Raw genomic sequence first — 23596 nt, 5'->3', positions numbered from 1 at the left:
GGACTTCCAACGATGACGCGGAGAGTCACCCCTCGAGTCATCAGTCGAAAGCCCCGCAGACCTCGACTTCCGGGGCTTAGACACCCGGCCTACCGACAGCTTCTTCTTGCATTCCCGCAAGGCCTTAGCAGTGAGCGACTGGCAGTCGACACAGTCGTCCGTATCGTGGGCCTCCCCGAGGCACCAGAGGCAGGAGTCGTGCGAGTCCGTGACCGACATCTTGGACCCACAGTCCCCACAGTTCTTGAAGCCCGGACGCGGGGTCGAAGACGAGAAAGACATTGCCACAAACAGGTCTACACAACAAACCGAACAGGTTCAACGAACCGAGAATAGAAAACAGCAACTCCAACGAGTCGAGGCGTACCGAGATTCACGAAGCGAACACGTTCGCAGAAAAAACAAAACTGAGGCTATGGGCGTCGTGCGTCCTACTTATCACATCGGGTGACGTCGGCCGTCGGAGGAGGTCCTCGGGGACGGCGCATCGACGTCATCGACGCAGACGCCAAAGATTTTCCGAAGCAGCACAGCTGTGGACATTACCTGTCATGGATATGGAATACGTCGGAGGACCCAATCCCCTCGAAATGTATTGTTGAAACAGCTGCATGCCATTTACTGAAATGGAAAGTCATGTGGGAGAACAAGTGTTGCTTAAAAACAGTGTGGGCACAACTTACAGAATTGCAAAATCACATACATAACATACACACACACAAAGGCAATAATTTATCTACCCAGCGTAGATATAAAAATGTCAATTTATTTTTTTACAGAAATTGTGAAATATCAGTTACTGACAATGTTCCTTAAGATTGCACAAGATTTGTCATCAAATACTGTGGGGGCATTATAGATATTTCTCAACTTTGGAATACGTTTATATGATACAACAAATATGGGTGCATTATAAAAACTAAACTTTGGAACATGCTTGATAGATAGCGGTTACCTTACATGTGACGAGTAACTTACCATTTGCTGAATCCTGTGAAAACTTTTTCCATGGAAACTAAACGCTTGTTCAAAGAGCACTTTGTCTTCAACAGTCCACTCATCAGGAAACGGAGTGAAATTGGGTAGGTCAGCTAGTGACTTCTCAATGTTATGTTTATGCCAAAACAACATTCCCAGAGCCTTTGAAAAGAATATTGAAATATCTCAAAATACTATGTACAGTCAAAATATCTGCAATAAACAAATAACTTTCGACTCATTTATGCTTTTCCTGCCTATGATTTGGGGATTACTCTGGTATAGCATGGTAGTACAGTTCTGGACAATGCAACCAAGAAATGGCCTTAATATCCTTGTTCTCCCTTGTTTTTCATAAATGTGTCCATTCAACTTCGCAGTAGGCCTGGACAATAGAGTATGGCAATGTATGCAGCTTGAACATCAACTCATCATCTTCAAATAACTAGTAAAGAATATCACGCTTCAGGTATGCCTATTTACTTTCAAACAAATCAATAAATCTATGTAAGTCTACCCATGTATTGGCCCTGGCGACTGTGCCATTTACTCCCCACCTCCCCACCACAACCTGGCCAGAACATCACTCGAATTAACCCAATTGTAAGAAAGATCATTTCTTCCCATCAAATCTCATATCTTTTCACTTGTACGTTCTTTTGCGATCAAATATATGATACACTACTCACCGTAATCGTATTTCTGATGCTTGTATCTGCTTTGATTCACATGCTGTGCGTAGGCCGACATCTAGTGGAAGCTGCAGAGTATTACTTCGAAACTCGAAAAGGGACGTCAACTGGGCGTGCTAGTAATACTATCCCTAGTGTGACGTCCACTGTACCCATAATCCTGCACGCGTCAGGATCCATCAGATTGTTGTTTTTCTGATATCAGGTAGCATGAGGTGTAGCGTGAGTACAGTTGTATCCAAGCAGATACTTATTAGACAAGCTCATAAGCATCCACGCGCCTTCTCTCCGAGGGGAGGAAGAGTGGGTCGCATGTGAATCTAAGCAGATACAAGCATCAGAAATACGATTACGGTGAGTAATGTATCCTTTCTGAGAGTTGTGGAATCTGCTTAGATCAAATGCTGTACATAGATTAGCGAGCAGTGGAAGAAGGAGGTGGGATGTGAGAAGGTTCATGAGAGAATAAATGTCTTAGAACCGCTTGTCCCACTTATGTATCTGTCTTGGAATGGGTGTCAATGCAGTAGTGCTGAGTGAAAGTATGTATAGAGCTCCAAGTAGCCGCCTTGCAAATACTGTCTAAAGGGACATTTGCAATGAAAGCAACAGTGGCCCCAGTACCTCTTGTGGCGTGAGCCCTGGGCGTATAAGGCAGTGTCTTATCTGATAGGGAATAGCACAGTTGAATACATCCAACTATCCACCTAGAGATGGCATTTTAAGAGATGCAGTCACCTTCTCTGCCTGGCGCTATGGAGACAAACAGTTGATCTGTTTTTCGTAGCGTCTGGTCTTGTCTATGTAGTAGAGGACCGCTCTCCTCACATCTAGAGTGTGGAGTTTTACCTCAGCTGAGCTGTTGAGTTCCTGGAAGAAAGCCGGTAGCTCAATTGACAGGTTTACAAGAAATTTGGAGATTAATTTAGGTGAGATCCTAGGGTGAGTACGTAAAACCAGCTTGTCTTTGTGTACAACAAAGAAAGGATCCTGCACTGACAATGCCTGGATTTCACTAACCCTTCTTATGGAAGTGATAGCCACTAAAAAGGCAGTCTTATAAGTCAGGTGTTTGAGACTAGACTTGTGAATAGGCTCGAAAGGGGGTCCCATGAGCTTAGCGAGTACCACATTGAGGTCCCAACCTGGCGGCGGGTTAGAAATTGAAGGGAGGAGTCTCTTTACCCCTTCCATAAATGCTTTGATGACTGGTACTTTCCACCATGAGACCTTATCATGAGAGGTCGTGTAGGCTGGCAAAGCTGCCAGGTGAACTTTAAGGGAATTAAACACTAACCCTGCATCTAGCAAATGAAGCATATAAGTTAGAATGTGGGATGGAGTACATTCTATGGGGTTGATCTGTTTAGCCTGGCACCAAATTACGAATCTCCTCCATTAGTCAAAGTAACAGTGCCTAGTGTTTGGTTTTCTTGATTCTTTCAAGAGATCCATTCATCTCTGTGGCAGGTTGAGATGTCTGATCTCTATAACCTCAGGAGCCATGCTGCCAAGTTCATTGAGCACGGCTGCAGGTGCACTGTTAGTCCCTCGTGCTGGGCGAGTAGGTTGTACTGGCACAGGAGTTTGATGGGATCGCACATTGCTATTTTGCGCAGATGTGGATACCATGGTTTTCTTGCCCACATACGAGCAACCAGGATAAGCGTCATCGCTTCCGTGTGTATCTTGTTCACCACCTTCCTCATGAGAGGTGTTGGGGGAAAAGCATAAGCAAATTTCTCTGACCAGTTCATCCATAGGGCGTTCCCTTTGGAGCCTGGCTGGGGGAACCTAGACACGAAGTCTGGGCATTGACTGTTTTCGCTTGTGGCAATTAAGTCTATAGTTGGGAAACCCCATTGAGAGAAGAGGTGTTCTATGGCTCCTTTGTGTAGACGCCACTTGTGTTCCTCTGGTAGGGGATCTCTGCTCAACGAATCTGCTAGAGAGTTGAGTTCCCCTGGAACAAGTTGTGACGACAGGAACATCTTCCGTTTGAGTGCCCACCTCCAAATTTGCTGTGCAAGTCTGGACAGATTTGGAGAACGTGTACCCCGTTTGTTGATATAAAACATCGCTGTAGTGCTATCTGTTAGGATCTGAACAGATAGGTCTGTTAAATGGGGTTCAAATGCCCGAAGGCCTTTCAATACTGCCAGACGTTCCAGCAGATTGATGTGGTTCTGAGCTACAGTGTTGGCCCACAGACTCTGAGCTGTATGGTCAAGGTACTGAGCCCCACACCCTGCCAGTGAGGTGTCCGTTGTGATAACCGCCTGTACCTTTGGATCGTAGAAAGGTTTCCCTTTCGTTAGATTTTCTCTTGTCCACTAGCAAAGATTTTGTACAAGTGTTGGCGAAACGACCACTAGATCATCCCACTGACCACTTGCCTGAGACCACTGTTTTGCCAACCACTCCTACACTAACAGGCGCGCGTGAGGAACCTGGTAAATGCAAAATGCCATCATTCCTATTAAACGCATAGCTTTGCGCACCCTTATCTGGCGGCTGGCCTGATAATGTGGTATTTGCAGTAACACATTTTTTACTCTTTCCTCTGATGGAAAGACCAACCCTTCCTCTGTGTTTAAGACAGCACCTAGGAACTGTTTTGAAGTGCTTGGCACTAGGCTTGACTTTTTCTCGTTGATGGAGAAGCCCAATTGAAAGAGGATGTTGATTGTTCTCTAAATGTTTTGTCTGCAAATCATGGGTGATTCCCCTGTAATGAGCCAGTCGTCCAGGTTAGAGTACACTGGGATTGCCTGCCTGCGCAGGTGCGCTGCCACCACTGCCAGTACGTTTTGTGAATACCCTTGGAGCCGAGGCTATTCCAGGGGGCAGCACCTTGAATTGGTAGTGCTGGTTTGCTATCTTGAAACGCAAGAATCTTCTGTGCGCTGGGAACATTGAAATATGAAAATAAACATCTTTCATATCCAGTGTTGCCATGTAATCCCCCATTTTTAGTAGAGGGATTACCTCTTGAAGCGTAGTCATGCAGAACTTTTGTGGCTTGACATACTTGTTAGCAGGGCGCAAATCTAATACTGGGCGCATTGTTAGATCTTTCTTTGACACAAGGAAGTAAATTGAATAAATATCCCTTTTTACCTGGTTGGCCGGGACGACTTCTATGGCGTCCTTTAATAGAAATGTGGCAATCTGTTCGAGAAGGATAAAATGATGTTCTTCTGAGTGGATCTTCTGTCGTGGGGGGTGGTCGTGGGGATGTTGGAGTAGTTGTATACAGTATCCGCCTGCTACTTTGGACAGCACCCATCTGTCTGAGGTGATTCCCTCCCATGCGTGGGTGAAGCTGGAAATGTGGCCTCCTACTCGAGAAGCATGGGAGGGCACCTGAAGCGAATGACACTTTCTCTGAGGTTGTGTGCCACCTCGAGCAGGGCCTCTGCCCCGACCACGACCTCTGTGTTGTCCTCTGGGATAACCCTGGGAGGATTGCCCTGGATTATTTCCCCAGGAGGAACCCTGGCCTTGATAGTAGCTGGATCATCGTTGAGAGTTTTGGCCTCTAAAACGGTGAAAATTTCCGTTACCCCTTTGACCAGAAGGCTTGTTAGTGAGTTGACCTAAAGATTTAAGAATGTCATACTCGTCCTTTGCTGTTTTAAGTGCCTCTTCAATGGCCTTACCGAAGAGCACGTTAGGTTCCAGTGGCATGTTTATTAGAGTGGCCTGCGTTTCCGGTCTAAACCCTGACTGGCGCAGCCATGCATGCCTCTTAATAACGGTCCCCTGCGCAATGACTCTTCCGGCATTGTCCGCCGTGTCAAAATTGGATTGAAGGAGACAGCTAGACACAGCCCTCCTATCTGAAGCCACCTGTGCTAGTTGGGATTTGAGTGGCTCTGGGGTAGACAAAAGTAAAGCAGACATTTCTTCCCACTTGTGGCAGTTGTAACTAACCAAGAGTGCTGCATTGTTTACTATTCTGGTTTGATAGGCAGCAGAGGAGGCAACCTTTCTGCCCATGGTATAGATCTTTTTGCTCTCCTTATCAGATGGAGCCTCGGAGGAAGCAAGGGGTGTGCCTGCTCTCTTTCTAGTTGTTGTCACAACTAAGGAGTTTGGTTTTAGTTGCCCTCCAATATATAATGGGTCCGAAGGTGCAGGCCTGAATAATTTCTCCACACATGGTTTCACGGCCTGTGTGAGATTGGGGGGATTCTAAAGATGGCTGTATCCTGCGCTGCACCGATTTCAGTAGCTGAATTAACTGGGCCACTGTCTTCTTGTGTAACGCTCACCTGAATCCCTCGGAGGCGCAGGTCTGGGCTGGGGGTTCTCGGAGTCTTCTAGGGTCACGCGCAGGCCTCGAATGCCACCCTGGAAAGGCCCTCTCCTCACTGGGATCTTGATCTGAAGGGTGAGGTGTCTGCAATTGTGAGAGCAAGGGGTTAATAGGATATATAAGCCTGACTGGGCAAGCTGACTCCCCTTCCTGGTACTCCCCACGTAGTTCGTAGGCTAAATGTGCTCACCTTATATAGGTGAAAGCGGAGCTCTCCATCCTGCGTCTGTGCAGGGGTGCCGAAGCCAGTTACTTCACTGGTTAATTGTCCAGCCTCTTGGTTGCAGAGGATGAAGATTTGGAGCTAGGCCGTCGTTAGCAGCACGAACGGCGGTTGCTTGAATGGAGAGCGATGGAAAGGCGAAGGTATTGCAGGCAAGTAAGTAAAAAATGTCAATTCGAAGTTTAAAGCACTTCTTAATGTCTCTTTTCCTTTTTCAGGTTGCAGAAGCAGCTGGGTAGAAAAATAGATGTCGAGGAATGCGCCGAGGAGTGAGAAAGATGAGAGCTGCCCAAAACACCTGCGTATGGATGGAGTTTTGTATTTCTTAATGATGTCCTTTTGTTTTGCAGATGCGAGTAGCAGCGTCGGCGGAGGCGAGAAGAATGCAGCGCAGGTAGGAAAAGTTTCACGATGGTTACTAACCAATGTCCTTGCTTCCACAGGGTGCCGAAAAATGGAGAGCTGCAGCCCGTGGCTTGAGATGCACCGATGGATTGGGTAAGTGCTGCGCTGGTTGTTATCTCGTGCAAACCTGGTGTTCTTTTCCCTTCTCAGATGCTGCAGAAGATGAAGATGGTATTTCAGAAGGTAAGATTACGGATTTCTCTTCCCTAGATGCAGAAGTTGAAGATTCTCTGGAGCTGACACGGTGAGCGTCTTGCTGCTATTGCAGAATACCGCGAAGCACGTTGCTCTGATCGGGCGTGGTTTAAATAGTCCTACTGGAGTGCTTAGGTGTCTCCTTCCACAGCAGCCTCGCCCAAGTAAGAAGTCCCAGCTTCCAGAATAGTTCCAGTATCCAGTCCCAGGGAGTGGTGCTGGCCACACCCAGAAGGTAAAGTAGTTCCAGCCATGGATGGATGAGGATTTCATCCTGCAGGGGAGTGAGCAGCATGGTCTGCAGCCGGTAGGTCCACCCAAGCACCATTCCTTACATCATGAGCCCGGCACGTCCTGTGCCGGGACTGGGTCCCCTTATGAGCCTGGCGCCACTGGCGCCAGGACAAGGTCCATAAGGCCCCTATGGGAGCCGATGGGTGCCTGAAAATAAAGTTGTGACCCAGCTTCTGAGGCAGTTGGGCTAAACCTGACTCCTTGGAGGCTGCGGTCATGACAGTACCCCCCCCTCAAGGCCTCTCCCAAGCTTGTCTTTTCCGGAGGTTTTGGCTTGTTGGGAAAAGCCCGATGAAATTTTCGGACTAAACGAGGTGCATGTACGTATTCTGAGGGTTCCCAAGATCTCTCCTGGGGTCCATATCCCTTCCAATCAATCAGGTAGTATAGTTTTGATTTGGAAATTTTGGAGTCCAAGATGTCTCGAATTTCAAATTCGGATTCTCCGTCAACTTGGATTGGCTCAGGAGGTTTAGTCAAACGGGTTCCGGGTTGCACAGGTTTCAGGAGAGAAACATGGAAGACAGGATGTATCTTCATTCGAGTAGGTAATTCTAGTTTGACAGCCACTGGGTTAATCACGGCCGTGATCGAGTAGGGTCCTAAATATCTTGGGTTGAAGGTGCGTGGCCCTTTTAAAGATAAATGTTTAGTGGACAGCCAGACTTGATCTCCTTTTTGATATGGAGGAGCCTCTTTTCGATGTTGGTCCGCTCCTTTTTTGTATGATTCTTTAGCTCGTTGAAGATGAGCTGTGGCTTCTTTAAATGCTTGAGTTATCGCCGAATGCAGATGGTCAACAGCAGGTGTTCCGAGAGCTTGAGGTGGGTCCAGATTTGAGGTTCGAGGATGACTTCCATACAGCAGGAAAAAAGGGGTTTTTCCTGTCCCAGAATGGATTGAATTATTGTAAGCGTATTCAGCAATCCAAAGGACATCCTTCCAAGTACCCTCGGATTGATGCAACATGCAGCGCAGATATTGTTCTAGAGTTTGGTTAGTTCTCTCAGTCTGCCCATCGGTTTGAGGATGATGGCTGGTGGAAAGTCGTACATCAATCTGTGCTAAACGACAACAACTCCGCCAAAAATGGGAAATGAATTGGCTCCCTCGGTCAGAGATTAGTACTGAAGGGAAACCGTGCAACCGGACAATGTTTTCAAGGAATTCTCGGGCTAGAATGGAAGCTGTAGGTAAACCCTTCAGTGGGATAAAATGAGCCATTTTTGAAAAAAGGTCCACGATCACTAGAATTGTGTTGTATCCGGAGCAAGGGGGTAAACCCGTGATAAAATCCATCGAGAGCGTGTGCCAAGGGCCTGGTGGAATGTCTATTGGACGTAATAATCCTGCTGGTTTTTCCTTCTGACTCTTGTTTTGTGCGCAGATACCACAAGAAGCCACAAACTCCTTAATATCTTTCCTCCAAGATGGCCACCAAAAATGCCTTTTAATTTTCTCTGAGGTTTTGGCAACTCCAGGATGTCCTTCCATTAGAGAATCATGGTAGCAGGTGATGACCTGTTTTTGTAAGTCAGCGCAGGGTAAGAATAGTCTTCCTTGGAAATACAATAGGTTCTGATCTATTGTAAAATCCTTCCCTTTCAATTGCCAATTCGATGAATCTTCGGGAGTTATGAGTTGATTGACCCTTGCTTTAATCTCCTCGAGGGATGAGGTGTTGATTACTCCTAGTATCTTTTGTTCAGGAATTATTGGCACCGGCTCCGGATTAGCTGTAAGTTCGTCTACCCCTATCCGGGAAAGGGCGTCTGCTTTTCCGTTCCTAACGCCTGGTCGAAATGTGATTACAAAATCGAATTCTGCGAAGAATAAAGCCCAGCGTAGTTGCCTCGAAGATTGAGCTTTAGCTGACTTCAGGTACTGGAGGTTACGGTGATCCGTGATTACAGTTACTGTGTGCCGGGCTCCCAAAAGATAATGCCGCCAGGCCTTAAAGGCGGACTTAATTGCCAAGAGTTCTTTGTCCGTAATTGTGTAGTTGATTTCAGGAGCCGAAAATTTGCGAGACCAAAAGGCTACAGGGTGTAACTGGTGAGTCTCGGGGTCTCTTTGTGACAGCACCGCCCCCATTGCAAGACTGGAAGCGTCTGTCTCGACGATGTAGGGAAGTTCTGGACGGGGATGCCTTAAGACTGGAGCAGAGATAAATTTGGTTTTTAATTCTTGGAAGGCTTGTTCGGCTTCTGGAGTCCACTCGAATTTTTTATTCTTTTTCAGAAGAGCCGTGATAGAATAGACTACCCGAGAGAATTCCGGAATGAACCTTCGGTAAAAATTAGCGAAGCCCAGCATGCTCTGCACACCTTTCACGGAAGTTGGGGAAGGCCATTTGGTGATAGCATCCACTTTTCTTGAGTCCATGTGAACTCCGTTGGGTGATAAGATGAACCCTAAAAATTCCACTTCCTTTGCGTGAAAGGTGCACTTCTCCAGTTTAGCAAACAAGCAGTGTTGGCGAAGTCTCTGTAAAACCGCTGTGACGTGTCTACGATGATCAGATTCTGAGGCTGAGTATACCAGGATGTCGTCAATATAAACGACTACGCACACATCAATAAGTTCTCTGAGGACATCATTCATGAAAAACTGGAAAGCGGCCGGTGCGTTACATAGTCCGAAGGGCATTACTTGATACTCAAATAATCCATATTTAGTGCGAAAGGCTGTCTTCCATTCGTCGCCCTCCTTAATGCGTACCAAATGGTAAGCTCCTCTGAGGTCTAACTTTGTGTATATGCAGGCGCCTTTTACCTGGTCCAATAATTCAGGAATCAAGGGCAACGGGTATCGGTTTTTTACTGTAATCTGGTTCAGGGCGCGATAAACGATACACGTTCTTAGGTCACCTTCCTTTTTCGGGACGAAGAACAAAGCTGAGGAAGCCGGGGATTTCGAGGGGCGGATGAATCCATTAGCCAAGTACTGGTCCAAGTATTGCCTGAGATGGAGGTTTTCTGGTTCAGTGAGGGCATATATTCTACTGCACGGAGGGGTGGACCCAGGTATCAGGTCTATCTGGCAGTCGTATGACCGATGTGGAGGCAGGGTGTTGGCTTGATCTTTCTGAAAGACGTCGATGAACTCTTGGTATTCCAGAGGTAATCGGGGGTCCTCGGAAGTGATGGCTGCTAGCTTGATTTCGGGCTGAGGATAACAGGTTGAAGCGCATTCTGGAAACCGAATCACCTTGGCTCACCTGAAACTGCGGGGCCTTGATTACATCAAACACGATCTTCTCCCGATGTCCGCCTTGACATAACAACGTTACCTCCACGGTGGTATGAGAAACTGGTCCGGAAGCTATTTCAGTACCATCCACTGTAGTGATTACGTCCTTTACCATCTTGGGACGTAGGGGACTGGTAGCCAAGTCGTGGTCCACATAATTACCGATTGCTCCGCTATCGATGTATACTTTGATAGCATGCATGCGATCTGGTCTATTGGGACATATGAGGACCATAGGCATTACCAAATGCGAGGTCAAGGAACTGGTTCTAACGCTCGGCAAGCGGACCTCTACGCTTTTCGGGCGAGGTCGTTTCCCGATTCCAGTTTCTCAGCAGTTTTATCAGAAGCTCCTACGGTCTTCTTGACCGGTTTCACTGAGCAATCACGAAGGAAATGTCCAGAATTCCCACAGTATAGGCACAGCTGTAATTGCCTTCTTCTTTCCCGTTCTTTCTGGGTTAATGGTCCTTTTACTACTCCTATTTGCATTGGTTCCACGGAGTCATTCCCTTTAGCGGAGCTCTGAGGTCTTGAAAGTACCCGGGTTTCAAATCTGGATCGATCGGTCTTCCTGTTCTGTAGCCGATGATCTAATTGGACCACTAGGTCGATATAATCTGAACAGTCTTGCGGCGGATTCACCACCTGAGCTAAAACGTCTTTAAGTTCCCCACGTAGACCTCTGTAGAAGAGCGTGATTCTCTTATCTTCAGGCCATCTGGTCTCAACCACCAGTCTATTAAAGGACGCTATGTAAGCCAGGAGATCCTGATTACCTTGTCTGAGTGACAGGAGTTCATTGTCCAAGGCCTGCCCCTGCGAATGTCTTGCGAACAACTTTTCCATACTGGTCTGAAAGTCTTGAAAGTTATAGAGGAGCGGGTCATCCTGTGTCACGAGAGGAATGGACCAGTCTGCAGCACTACCGCTAAGATAGGAAAGTACAAACGCTACCTTGGCTTGGTCCGTTGGGAATGCGGCGGGTCTACACAGAAAGTGCAAGCGGCATTGATTGATGAATACTGCATATCGCTTTGGATCACCGGAAAAACGTTCTGGCGGGGCCAAAGGCACATTCCCTGGCAGATTAATTTGCACCGGATTACTTGAGGTTGTAGGCGTGCCGCCCCCTCCATAGAGAGGCAGTGGCGTCTGTCCCGCTTGAGCCTGTAGCAACTGTCTGGCCAGATCATCAGTCCGTTCCTTGGCCATGATCAACTCCCTTCGTAAAGCGTTTGTTTCTTGGCGAGATGCGTGTACTTCTGCCCTTAGTTCCCCAAGCATTTGAGCCAGTTGATCTGTGTCCGAGGTTTCCATTGCGCCTGGGTGGGAATATTGCGGTAGGCTTCGCGTTCTGTAACGCTCACCTGAATCCCTCGGAGGCGCAGGTCTGGGCTGGGGGTTCTCGGAGTCTTCTAGGGTCACGCGCAGGCCTCGAATGCCACCCTGGAAAGGCCCTCTCCTCACTGAGATCTTGATCTGAAGGGTGAGGTGTCTGCAATTGTGAGAGCAAGGGGTTAATAGGATATATAAGCCTGACTGGGCAAGCTGACTCCCCTTCCTGGTACTCCCCACGTAGTTCGTAGGCTAAATGTGCTCACCTTATATAGGTGAAAGCGGAGCTCTCCATCCTGCGTCTGTGCAGGGGCGCCGAAGCCAGTTACTTCACTGGTTAATTGTCCCGCCTCTTGGTTGCAGAGGATGAAGATTTGGAGCTAGGCCGTCGTTAGCAGCACGAACGGCGGTTGCTTGAATGGAGAGCGATGGAAAGGCGAAGGTATTGCAGGCAAGTAAGTAAAAAATGTCAATTCGAAGTTTAAAGCACTTCTTAATGTCTCTTTTCCTTTTTCAGGTTGCAGAAGCAGCTGGGTAGAAAAATAGATGTCGAGGAATGCGCCGAGGAGTGAGAAAGATGAGAGCTGCCCAAAACACGTGCGTATGGATGGAGTTTTGTATTTCTTAATGATGTCCTTTTGTTTTGCAGATGCGAGTAGCAGCGTCGGCGGAGGCGAGAAGAATGCAGCGCAGGTAGGAAAAGTTTCACGATGGTTACTAACCAATGTCCTTGCTTCCACAGGGTGCCGAAAAATGGAGAGGTGCAGCCCGTGGCTTGAGATGCACCGATGGATTGGGTAAGTGCTGCGCTGGTTGTTATCTCGTGCAAACCTGGTGTTCTTTTCCCTTCTCAGATGCTGCAGAAGATGAAGATGGTATTTCAGAAGGTAAGATTACGGATTTCTCTTCCCTAGATGCAGAAGTTGAAGATTCTCTGGAGCTGACACGGTGAGCGTCTTGCTGCTATTGCAGAATAACGCGAAGCACGTTGCTCTGATCGGGCGTGGTTTAAATAGTCCTACTGGAGTGCTTAGGTGTCTCCTTCCACAGCAGCCTTGCCCAAGTAAGAAGTCCCAGCTTCCAGAATAGTTCCAGTATCCAGTCCCAGGGAGTGGTGCTGGCCACACCCAGAAGGTAAGTAGTTCCAGCCATGGATGGATGAGGATTTCATCCTGCAGGGGAGTGAGCAGCATGGTCTGCAGCCGGTAGGTCCACCCAAGCACCATTCCTTACATCATGAGCCCGGCACGTCCTGTGCCGGGACTGGGTCCCCTTATGAGCCTGGCGCCACTGGCGCCAGGACAAGGTCCATAAGGCCCCTATGGGAGCCGATGGGTGCCTGAAAATAAAGTTGTGACCCAGCTTCCGAGGCAGTTGGGCTAAACCTGACTCCTTGGAGGCTGCGGTCATGACATCTTGTCCCCAAGGATTTGTTCTGCAAAGTCTCTATCCTCCTGTACCTCCTGGGTGTCAATCTGAAAGTGCTCAGCCGCCTTAGCTAGTACGTCATTGAGGAGGGGTTGATTATCAATAGGGGAATCGATAACTGGAGTATCTTGGTTAAGAGGTGTATCTAGAGAGTACATATTAGCCTCTTGGTCAGCCTCTGGGTCCTCGTCATCCCCATAATAAGGGTCCTCTGTATCCTCATCAATAAACTGAGGGTGAGAAGTCTCTACAAAGGAGAGATCTTCTTGGTCTGATTCAGGGTCATAGAGATCTATGACTGTACTCTGCAAAGGAGCATTTGAACGAGAGCTCTTAGAAGGGGGTTGAGTAGGTAAGGCAGAGGCTCGAGAGCCAGATGGAGCTGTGGTGGGAGGAGTGGAGTTGAAGCTCTGAAGGTAATCGGGGTTCTTCTAAAAAAAATGTGGCCTAAAAGGTCATTCTTCTCATCACTCTGTCAATGTGCTGTGAAGACAATTCTTTGGAATTTGGGATTATTACAGATTGAGGGGAAAGTCCTAGGTCCTCATCTGTGGGGGCTACCACCTTCGGCCTAGATTCTGTAGGTTTTCCTATGGGCTTGGATGATTTAGACTTTTCCTTCTGAGGGCTCTTGTCCCTATGAGGGGTCTTTGAGGTCTTTTTGTGATCTTCTCCCCCCTGTGGCCCAGAGGAGTGTTTTACAGACTTCTTAGGGTCTGCCACCTTATCTGACGCTGAGCGTCGAATTTCAGCTGCTGGTAAGGCCGAGGCCTCGTCTTTTGACGGTTGCCCAGAGGACCGGGACTCAGCTGACCTTTCCCTGGGTGTCGATCGTTGTCAATCACTCGACCAATGTGTCGAGTCTCGACCTAGGCTTATGTGCTTAGCGGTGTGTGTCTTTGTAGCTCTACCGCCTCTGGGTGTAGTCCCCACAACATGGCCCCCGGCCTGTCCTACGGGGTCGGGGGCCTGCGCTTGAGTAGCTGAAGCTACTCAGTCGCCCTTGCCGTCCAAAAGGACGGCGTCGCTGCCATTGCTGAAGGTGCCTTCAACCTCCATGGCCTGGAGCTGCCTGACATAGTGGGCCCAGCGTTTCGTGGAGCGGTCCTTTAACGCCTTTGGATTGAAGAACCTGCACGCTCGACAAGACGTTTCGACGTGGTCTCTTGGAATACACAAGTTACAAACTAAGTGTTTGTCTAACCACAGGAACTTGCAATTACACTTGGGGCAGAATTTAAAAGGTGTATTTCCCATAATTATAGTTTATGGCAGCTGGGCGAACAAAGTGTAGGAAGGGAAGTATATGCATCCTAAAATGGCCTCCCCCTCTCTCCCTACTGTCTGGGCCGAGGCCCGAGCGGCCTTCCAAGGCTGAACCGTCCTTCACTGTAGTCTTCGACGGGCAGTTCTTCTGTCTTCACCGGCGTGGTGTTTCGGAGGTCGGTGAAAGGATAGAAAGAAATACTATTGCTAATTGTAAATGGTCAATGGCTTTACGCCGACAGGAACTCTGCTATACGCGTATGCCTAGAATGGCGGAAAAAAACAATCTGAGGGATCTCGACGCGTGAGGGATCATGGGTACAGTGGACGTCATACTAGGGATAGTATTACTTGCACGCCCTGTCGATGTCCCTTTTTGAGTTTCGAAAACAACAACTGTAATACTCTGCAGCTTCCAGTTTAGATGTCGGCCTATGCACAGCATGTGATCTAAGCAGATTCCACAAGTCTCAGAAATATATATATATTCAGTGAAAAACATTGTTAAAGGGACGTTATGATTACAAGTAAAACTGAAAAACCTCAGAAATTCGCCAGTTATGATAAGCTAAGCAACCATAACGTGCGCCTCCACCGTGCACTTCTAAGACTAACACCAGGACATGAAAGATGACATCACAAATGTCATGGATGACATCGCTGATGACATCACATATTAAATTAATTTTAATAAGCAGTCCCTACAAGGGGTTGAGTTTATAATGTTGGAAACAAGATGTCAGGGGTGATTGGGAGACCTATCATGTACTACTGAATGTATTAAAGAATGTATTAAAGAATGTACTTGTGTAAACAAATCATATTCTAGTGTGGTTGTTAATAGAGGAACCTACCTAATCATTCATACATACATATAGGCAATGGTTGCAGCATGCACCATAGAAGTACAATATTTTAATCTGATAATTTCTGATAGTAAAATAATAAATGCTACCTTCTAAGAGTTTTGAGTAATGTTAAACATGGAATAAATAGGTAACAATTGAAAACTTACCACAGACTTGTGTTAGTAGAAAAAATACATATAAAAACACACAATGCATACAAATTAGACGCACTTACAGGGAAACTAAAGTAAGGAAGACAACAGCAGCACCAGAAAATGACAATAACAGAGTTAATCATCACGTACACAAATTGTGTGTTTGAGGTGTGCTTATTGCCCAATGTATGTGCACTATGAGCTCAGATTAAACTCTAAGGAAAGTACTTTAAGAACATATAAAAAGGTTAATTTGTAGATATATAGCACCTTTTAAATTTTGGAAATTCTCATTGTCAGTAAAAACATAAAATTAGCCTAACCAGGTCAGTAAACAAAAACAAGTGGTCCAGATATGTGATGTCATCTGTTATGTCATCAATGACATTTGTGGTGTTAGGAATAGAAGTAGGATTTTGACACTGGACAGTGAACTCTTATTTCCGGACATTCTGATGACATTTCCTTAGTGTTTTAGTTGTGGCAGAGAAACCCCCCTTAGAGTTAGGGGAAGATAGGGTTTTCTTCTTATTTTCTTTGAAGACTATAAGTCTTTGCCAAAAACCTGGCCATGCCACCTCTGTGTCGGTCTTCTCTTCCACACCCTTACAGTATTGTGACAAAAGGTTCTGACATAGATAAAGCTTGAAGCTCTCTTAACCTCTGAATAGAAGTATTTTACAATCAAAGCAGTTTTGTAAGTGAGATATTTGAGGCTTGCTTTATACATTAGCTCAAAAGGTGACCCCATGAGTTTGCTTACGACAACATTTAAATTCTAACCTGGAGGCAGATTTTCAATAGGAGGCTAACATTGTTTTACACTTTCAATGAAGGACATGAAACCTTGCTTTTTGATGTTGTATAAGCAGGAAGTGCAGCTAGATGGACTTTTAAAGAATTAAAGACCAAACCAAAGTTCAACCGGTATAATAAGTAGTTATGGTGGTGGTGCACATGCCATAGGGTTGATGCATCTGTCAGGCAAATTATGGTGTCCAAACTCTATGACCTCAGAAGCCAAGCTGCTAAGCGTATAGTTTGAGTTTGCAGGGTTTTTGTCCCTCGTTCTGTGACAACAAGTTGTAAGTGTATGTTAGTTTCATTGGTGGACAAATTGACATTCCGAGGAGATGGGAGTCCCACGTCTGACATGGCCACATTGCACCTATTAGCATCATTGTTAAGTGTTCTTGGTGCAGCTTGTGGATTACTCTGTTCAAGAGTGGGGTCGGAGGAAAAGCATGAGCACATTTCCCTGACCAACTGATCTACCGTGCGTTCCCCTTGGATTCCTTCTGCAGTGAACTTGCTGCATAAGTTGGGCATTTTGCGTTTTCTTTTGCGGCAAAAAGATCTATGCCTGAATGCCCCCAGCATGTAAAAATGTAGTTTACAATGTCGAAGTGTAACTCCCATTCGTGATCTGCTGGTTCATTTGTATTTCTGCTTAGTGTGTCTGCTAGGACGCTGTTTTCCCCTGTAACAGGTTGTGATGGAGATGAACTCTCTATGGAGGCTCCATATCCTTTGTGGAAGTGTGGATAGATTTTGGGAATGAGTCCCGATCTGTTTGTTGATGTAGAACATGGCTGTTGTGCTGTCTGTTAACATCAGCACATTGTTCCCCATGTAAGTGATGTTGGAATACTTGTAGTGCTTTGTAGACTTGTAGCAACTTCCAAAAATGGATGTGCTTTTTTTGAGAGTGGGCAAGACCACATTCCTTGCACTGTGTGGTGGTGACAATGGATTCCCCACCCTGAAAGTGATGCGTCGGTTGTGATTGGGAGGTTTGCTGGAGGGTTGACAAAAGGTTGTTCCTGTAACATGTACTCGTTTGACCCACACTGTAGTGCCAAAATCACCTCTTCAGAAATCTCCACTAGATCGTCCCAGTGGCCCATTGTTTTTCTAAACATTCTTGGAATGGACGCAAATGGAGCCTTTCGTACAACGAAGATGCATGATGCCATCATGCCTAGAAGACGCATTACCTTTCAGACTTATCTCCCGACCGGCTATATAACAAGGGATCTGCTGTTGAAGATTCTGGACCACTCTCGTTGGACAGAAAGATCAATGTGTCTTTGGTATGGTTTACAGTCCATAGGAACTGTTTTTGTTGGATGGGGGTTAGGCTTGACTTATTTTTGCTGATTTAAACACTCAGTTGATTCAGAAGATATATTGTTTTCTGTGTACTGTGAGAAACCTGAGGTTATTCTCACTCCTAAACTCCCTGGATCCTCTTCTCAGGTGGCCTGGGAAAGGCCATTGCTCTTGGATCACGACCCTGCTGGTGGAGAAGCGAGGGAGGATCACCTGGGTGGAGGGGCCTTAGAGTTTGGGAGTGGGGTACCCTAAGGCGAGACATGGTATCCCCTTACCCTAATAATGACATACCAAACCCTTCCCTGTTGTTTATGGGCTACTACAAGACTGTTCCCATCAGTTGCCCACATTTCATAGTTAAAAGTACTGGGACGAAGAAGAGGAGAATGAGAGTAGTAAACCTGATACCGTTTCTTTACAACACTGGTACTTGGACGAATAAGATGCCTATAGAGAGTCAGGCACGTCCCTTTAATCATGGTCAGGCAAACCTAAGTAAATACACACACCTTCAATCTGTTAACTGGTTACAAGTGTACAGAATGAGGGTCAGAGAAGGGAGAATAGCTCAGCGGCGATATGCTCGCCTTGGAATCAAGACGACACGAAGAAACACAGGTTTGATCTCTGGATCCGCGCTTACCTCTGGGTATTAAGCGCATTATAAATACACAACTAAGAGACACATTCCTGTAACAGCGCCTCGATGCCCCGGGCTGTGTGAGCACTTTAAAAATGTAAATAAATAAGGAGAGAGGTGCGCAACAGAGAGGCTGCATGGGAGAGACCAGCAGAGCAACCCTCATGTATGGAGGCCGCCGTGGTGGCATCAGTACAAGAACCAGGTCACCGGCATAGACCCGAAGAACTTGAGTGACCTAAGACCAATGGGCCGTACCAGTGGACTGTGTTGTGGCACAGATGTGGGAGCCTCCAGCATGTTGCACGAGGAGCAGGAGCTGTGGGAGAAGCCAGGAGAGGACACTGTCCGTGTCTGGAGAGAAGCCTCACTGAGTGATGGTATGCAGGGAAGAAGGCCCGGCAGACGAGCAGGGCTCGCATCAGAAAGCCTGTCGGCCTCGCAGGCAGGTAGAAACTTCGAGGGCCTTCGGAGATAGCTGCTATCAGCCGGTGAAGGTCAGAGGGAACACCTGGTCACCAGGGCACTCCGACCAGACTGGAATTGGTAACAGTCTCTGAAAGAAGTACACTATATCCCTATTGAATACCGAACCAAGCAGAAACTTGAAATGACATATTTCGAAATGCATTCTGAATACTGAACCGTATGAAAACTTACAAATGAGCAGAATGGATGAATCATAATTACCAAACTGAATGGAAACTTGAAACTCAGCCTAAGGAATGCATTTTAACACTGAACTGAATGAAAAGGTGAAATTAAACATAACAGAAGTATATTGAATACAGAACTGAATGAAACCCAGAAATTGGATACATTGAATACGGGGTGCATTAAAAACTTCATGAACAAAGCGAACCTTGAAGGACAATTAAAGTGCTTATGTGAAAATATACTACGGAAAGGGGGCATAAGTGTGCCACAGAAGGTGGGACAGGAATAAAACCCCACCAAGGTGAACTTTTATGAATTAATACAATACGGCAAGGTCACAGTCTGGTGAGATGTGTGTGACACATGGCAGCAGAATCAAGAGGTTGACAAGGAGAAGCCATATTAGTGTCAACTTAAACCATAAACCCAAGAGGCCAACAAAGTAGGCTTAAGTGAAAGTGACTTGGTACATAGAGGCAGGAGCTGAAGAACCTGTGTGGACCAGAACATAGGGATCCTTGTTGCGCGACCTGTGATGAGTGGAACGTGCAGTCTGACAACTGCGCCTAGACCAGTAAGCCCTAAATGAGTTGTGAAACAAACCAAAGAGAAATATTGTGAATAAACTGGTGAAGCCAACCAGATGGAGAATCAAGTTGACCTCGAGTTTTGTTGCACTTATTGAAAGACTAAAATAAATCTAACAGAGTTGAAGTCTTGGGGAAGGGCACCAGAGACTTGAGGCACTGTACATGTTGTCTTGGGGCAAAGCCTCAAGACCCCTTTACTTTGTCAACTGTGTTGCTTGGAACTTGGGGACGGGAACCCTGAGTATTGTTTGGAACTGTGTTGCCTTGAATGTGAAGAATGTAATCTTGAGACTTTTTTGGAACTTTCTTGCACTTAGGGAAAGGAAGCTGAAAGAAAGCTCAGAGCTGGAAGAAGCTCAGACTTTTAGTTGAATACTGTTTATTTTGTTAGTAACATCTCTGCACACTGGTTAGCGTTGGTTGTGAGGGCAAGAATAGTTTTTGGACACATATAGACTTAAGTTGTACTCCTTGACTCAGACTTTACTTAGTTTTGTTCAGGTGGGGAAATCCCACCTTAGTATAGGGCAAGTTAGGCCTTCAACCAGCCTAACATTTAAGTTAATAAGTACTTTTTGTTTGAACTTTAAGTCTGGTGTCTGTGTCTTGCTTCATGATGCCTTCACGGTATTTAGGTGGTATTATCCCGTTATTGGCCAGCCGCCCACTTAAGAGTACATTGGGATACTATCTCTGCATAGTGGTGCTGCTACCACTGCTAATACCTTTGTAAGAACACATGGGGCTGACGTGATTCTGAAAGGAAGTACTTTGAATTGATCATTTGTCTGACCCACTTCGAACATTAGATACTTTCGATGCGCTGGTAGCATTGAAATATGGAAGTTTGCATCTTTCATGTCTACTGTTGTCATAACGTCTCCTCCCGAGCAATGGGATGACTTCTTGTTATCCTGAACTTTTGAAGTGTTTTCTGACCTTAGGTCCAACACTGGCCGTTTGTTTTGTCTTTTTTTGGAACAAGGTAGCACACAGAATAAATACCCTTATTTACTTCGGACAGAGGGACGACTTCTATGGCTCCCTTCTGAAGTAGCTTCTTTACCGCTCATATTCAAATGGAATTTTCTTGTGTCGTGGTGGATGATAGTACAGCTGTTCCAGGAACTCCACGCAATACCCGTGTTTTACAGAATCTAACACCCGTCTGTCTGATGTGATCCCTTCTAATATGTGGGCGAACTGTGTTATGCAACCCCCTACTGGGGTGATATGTGAGGGGACTTGAAACTGAGTCATTGTTTTGAGTTTGTTGGCAAATATTTTGTGGTTTGGCCCCTTCCTCTGCCTCGCCACTGCGAAATTGTGGAATGAGGATTGAGTGTTTGTTCCCTGTCCTTGGGTGTTAAACCATGTAAATAAACCTGTCCCTGCAGAGTAGGTTGCTTGTACTGGTGATTGTGAGAAGCCGTAGCCGCGAAAAACACAGCAGTTGGACTGCGATTCCCTTAGAAAGGGGCGATTTGTGATCTGGTTTAATAATTTCGTGATCTTTTTTAGTAGCTTCCAGTGCCTCATTGTTAGGAAAAATATATTCTTCAGCAACTTTCCCTCCGTTTCTATGGACCCACAAACATTTTGCTTTCATCTTTTTGAATCTGACCTGAACTTTATGCAATACAGAGAAGCCTTCTGTTTCCCAGCGCTGGCCTATGCTCATTGTTATGGGGAAATTGACAAGTCTATCAGGCTATCAGTACTGAGAAACATTGTTTCTCTTAGTCTTGTGACTTTGTAGGTAACATATCATTGTGCAAAGTACATTACAATGCTGCGCAATGGGGCCAATAGATCTTTGGCCCTAGACACTCTTCTAAGTAATTTCTGGTGGTTGCGCAATGTGCCTAAGGAATGACTCATGGCAGCAGTAACTTTTTATTATATTTGTTTCACTTTTTCTCGTGCCATACCGCATTTCTCGCGTTTGGCCGTAGACTATGGCTGGTGTCCAAGATGGCAATGCCACGAGATCTTTTGTCTGTTCCTTTGGCCATGTTGTCCTCGGACCTTCTCCCTGCCTTTCCAGGTGAAAGACTTCCTTATTTGGGCATGCAGTTGCCCACGAAAGCTGCTTCTTTGGGGGTCCCTGCAGGTCATGTGTGTAGGCACCCAGGAAGTGGGTTGGGACTGTCTGGTCCCAATCAACACAACTAGTGCCACGGTGTCTGGTGTGCACGAGAGCATGAAGACCCCAGTGGGCCCTGATTGGACCACTGCTGAAGTGCATGCATGGGGCAGATCGTCTCATTGGAGGGCCGGGTGCGAGCATTCGCCCGACTTTGGATATGAGGAGGGGTCCTGTGTCCATTGCAGCAGACTTATGCAGCAACATATTTAATCGAGTTTGCGGAAGGAACCTATCCTGATGAGCCAAGCCGAACAAAGGATGATCCTGAGACGGACTGAAGAGTGCTGGCACTCGAATCCCATTGTTGCTGCAGTCGAGACCTGCTTTGCGCTTGACCTAAGACCTGTGAAGGTGTTTCGAACTCTTGGTGTTGTGGGATCAATCACTCTCCACGCCTCCTTACATCCGTGCAAGTAAGCCTTCTCGGAAGTGTCCCTGGACTATCCAACAGGCTGACCAGCTGAAACCTTGGGTACCATGCAGGAGCGTCGCCGTTTCGAGTTTCAATCCGAGACTTTGGGGAATCCCAGCTTATCCTGCTAAGCATCTTTCTACCGAATGTTGCTGTCCCAGCACCTTTGGGTCGTAAAATAGGAGGGTGCATCATACCGTGAGAGTTGGGTGCCCCTGCAAAACTGGGCGACATGGACGGTCGCCAAAGTCGGTTTACCCACATTCCATCCAGTGCCCTGAGGCCTGCTGCACCAGTGTTTTCATTATTCATCAACCAAATCGAGAGTAGCAGCTCCTGTACCATACCGGACCTGTGTCAGCAACCGAAGTCCCTCTGCATCTGTGAACCGAGCCGAGGGTGGGAAATGTAACCTCTGATGACCACCTCTAGACCTGTCAAATCTGGACCAAAACCAAGCTAAGGGCAGCGAGTAGTAAAGTCGCCTATGGGTTTCCATCTAATCCATTCTAACACTCATCAACTGCTTTCCCAAAAACAGACATCACTTTCTATAGGCATATTAAATAAAGTTTCTACCCTAAAACCTGAAATTTCTAACCCAAACATACCTCTTGATCGGGGTTCCTTCCGCAATCACTCTATACGTTGTCTCTGCTGCCTCAGGGGTGTTTGTGAGGACTGCATTAGCAGTTTGTTTGCCTTCCGATAGTGTTAGCATTTATGATTTAAGGGGCTCAGGGGCATTATGATTTTTAAACATTTTTTAAAAATATGTTTATTGAATTTTGTAACAAGGAATAAAACATACCAATGACAATCCCCCTTTCCCACTAACCTCTCCCCCATCCTTCCCCTCACCCCCCCACCCTTTCCCTTACCATCCAACTCAGAAAGTCCTCGATACATTACATGTCCTGCCCATCAATGGGCTATCCCCCTGCCTCTGAGCCATCAGGTTAGTGAGTTTCTTACTGATCAATCACTTTACACATGTCTGTGTGTGCGCCCCTGTGCTTCCTCAGGGGGTGAGGTCGCCCGCAACGGCAGTAGGTCATTGAGGAGTTCCACATCACCAGAGTCCTCCTATGTGCTTTGCTCCTTTACTATATCCTTTTACTATATCCTTCTCTGGCCCATTTCAGTATGTCCTGGAGCCACTGTTGTAACAAGGGTCCTTTACGGTTCTTCCACAATATGGCCATGCAGCGTTTTCCTAAAACAAGTAGGAAGGCTGAGATTTTAGTCGAGCGTCTCCGTTCTGCTCTTTTCCCCGGGAGTAGACCCAGCAGGCATATCTGGGGTGTATATTCTAGGTCTCTCCCCAAAAGGGCGTTAAGCCGGTCAACCACTGCCTGCCAATACCTCATTATCAGCGAGCACCCCCAGACGATATGCCTGAAATCTGCTGACCCCCTCTTACATCTCGGGCATGTGTGTGGAATTTCTACATAGATCATATGCAGTTTCAGTGGTGTGACATATACTCAGTGTTCCACATTAAATTGAATGCGTTTGAGATGTGCATTGTGTGAGATCTTTGGGATATCAGCGCAGATACTGGACCATTTTCTTTTCCTCTAGTGGCAATCTCCGGTCTCACTCCCACATCTCCCGGACCTTTAAGGAGGGCAGTGT

At 46.6% G+C, this 23596-nt stretch overlaps 1 protein-coding gene across 2 annotated transcripts in view; it reads right to left on the bottom strand.

The window, feature by feature from the left end:
• Nucleotides 1-23596, bottom strand: part of RCOR3 (REST corepressor 3) — a 1149883-nt gene that overhangs the window by 792657 nt on the left and 333630 nt on the right. For both annotated transcript variants that reach the window (XM_069608515.1, XM_069608516.1), the window contains one exon: nucleotides 979-1140. In XM_069608515.1, the coding sequence (XP_069464616.1) occupies nucleotides 979-1140 (162 nt within the window). The remainder of the gene's footprint in view (nucleotides 1-978; nucleotides 1141-23596) is intronic.

Source organism: Ambystoma mexicanum, chromosome 4q (genome assembly GCF_040938575.1).
Source record: "Ambystoma mexicanum isolate Mex_15411 chromosome 4q, UKY_AmexF1_1, whole genome shotgun sequence".
Lineage (NCBI taxonomy): Eukaryota > Metazoa > Chordata > Amphibia > Caudata > Ambystomatidae > Ambystoma > Ambystoma mexicanum.
The sequence above is the reverse complement of the archived record's forward strand: the minus strand, read 5'-3'. Positions and strand labels throughout refer to the sequence as shown.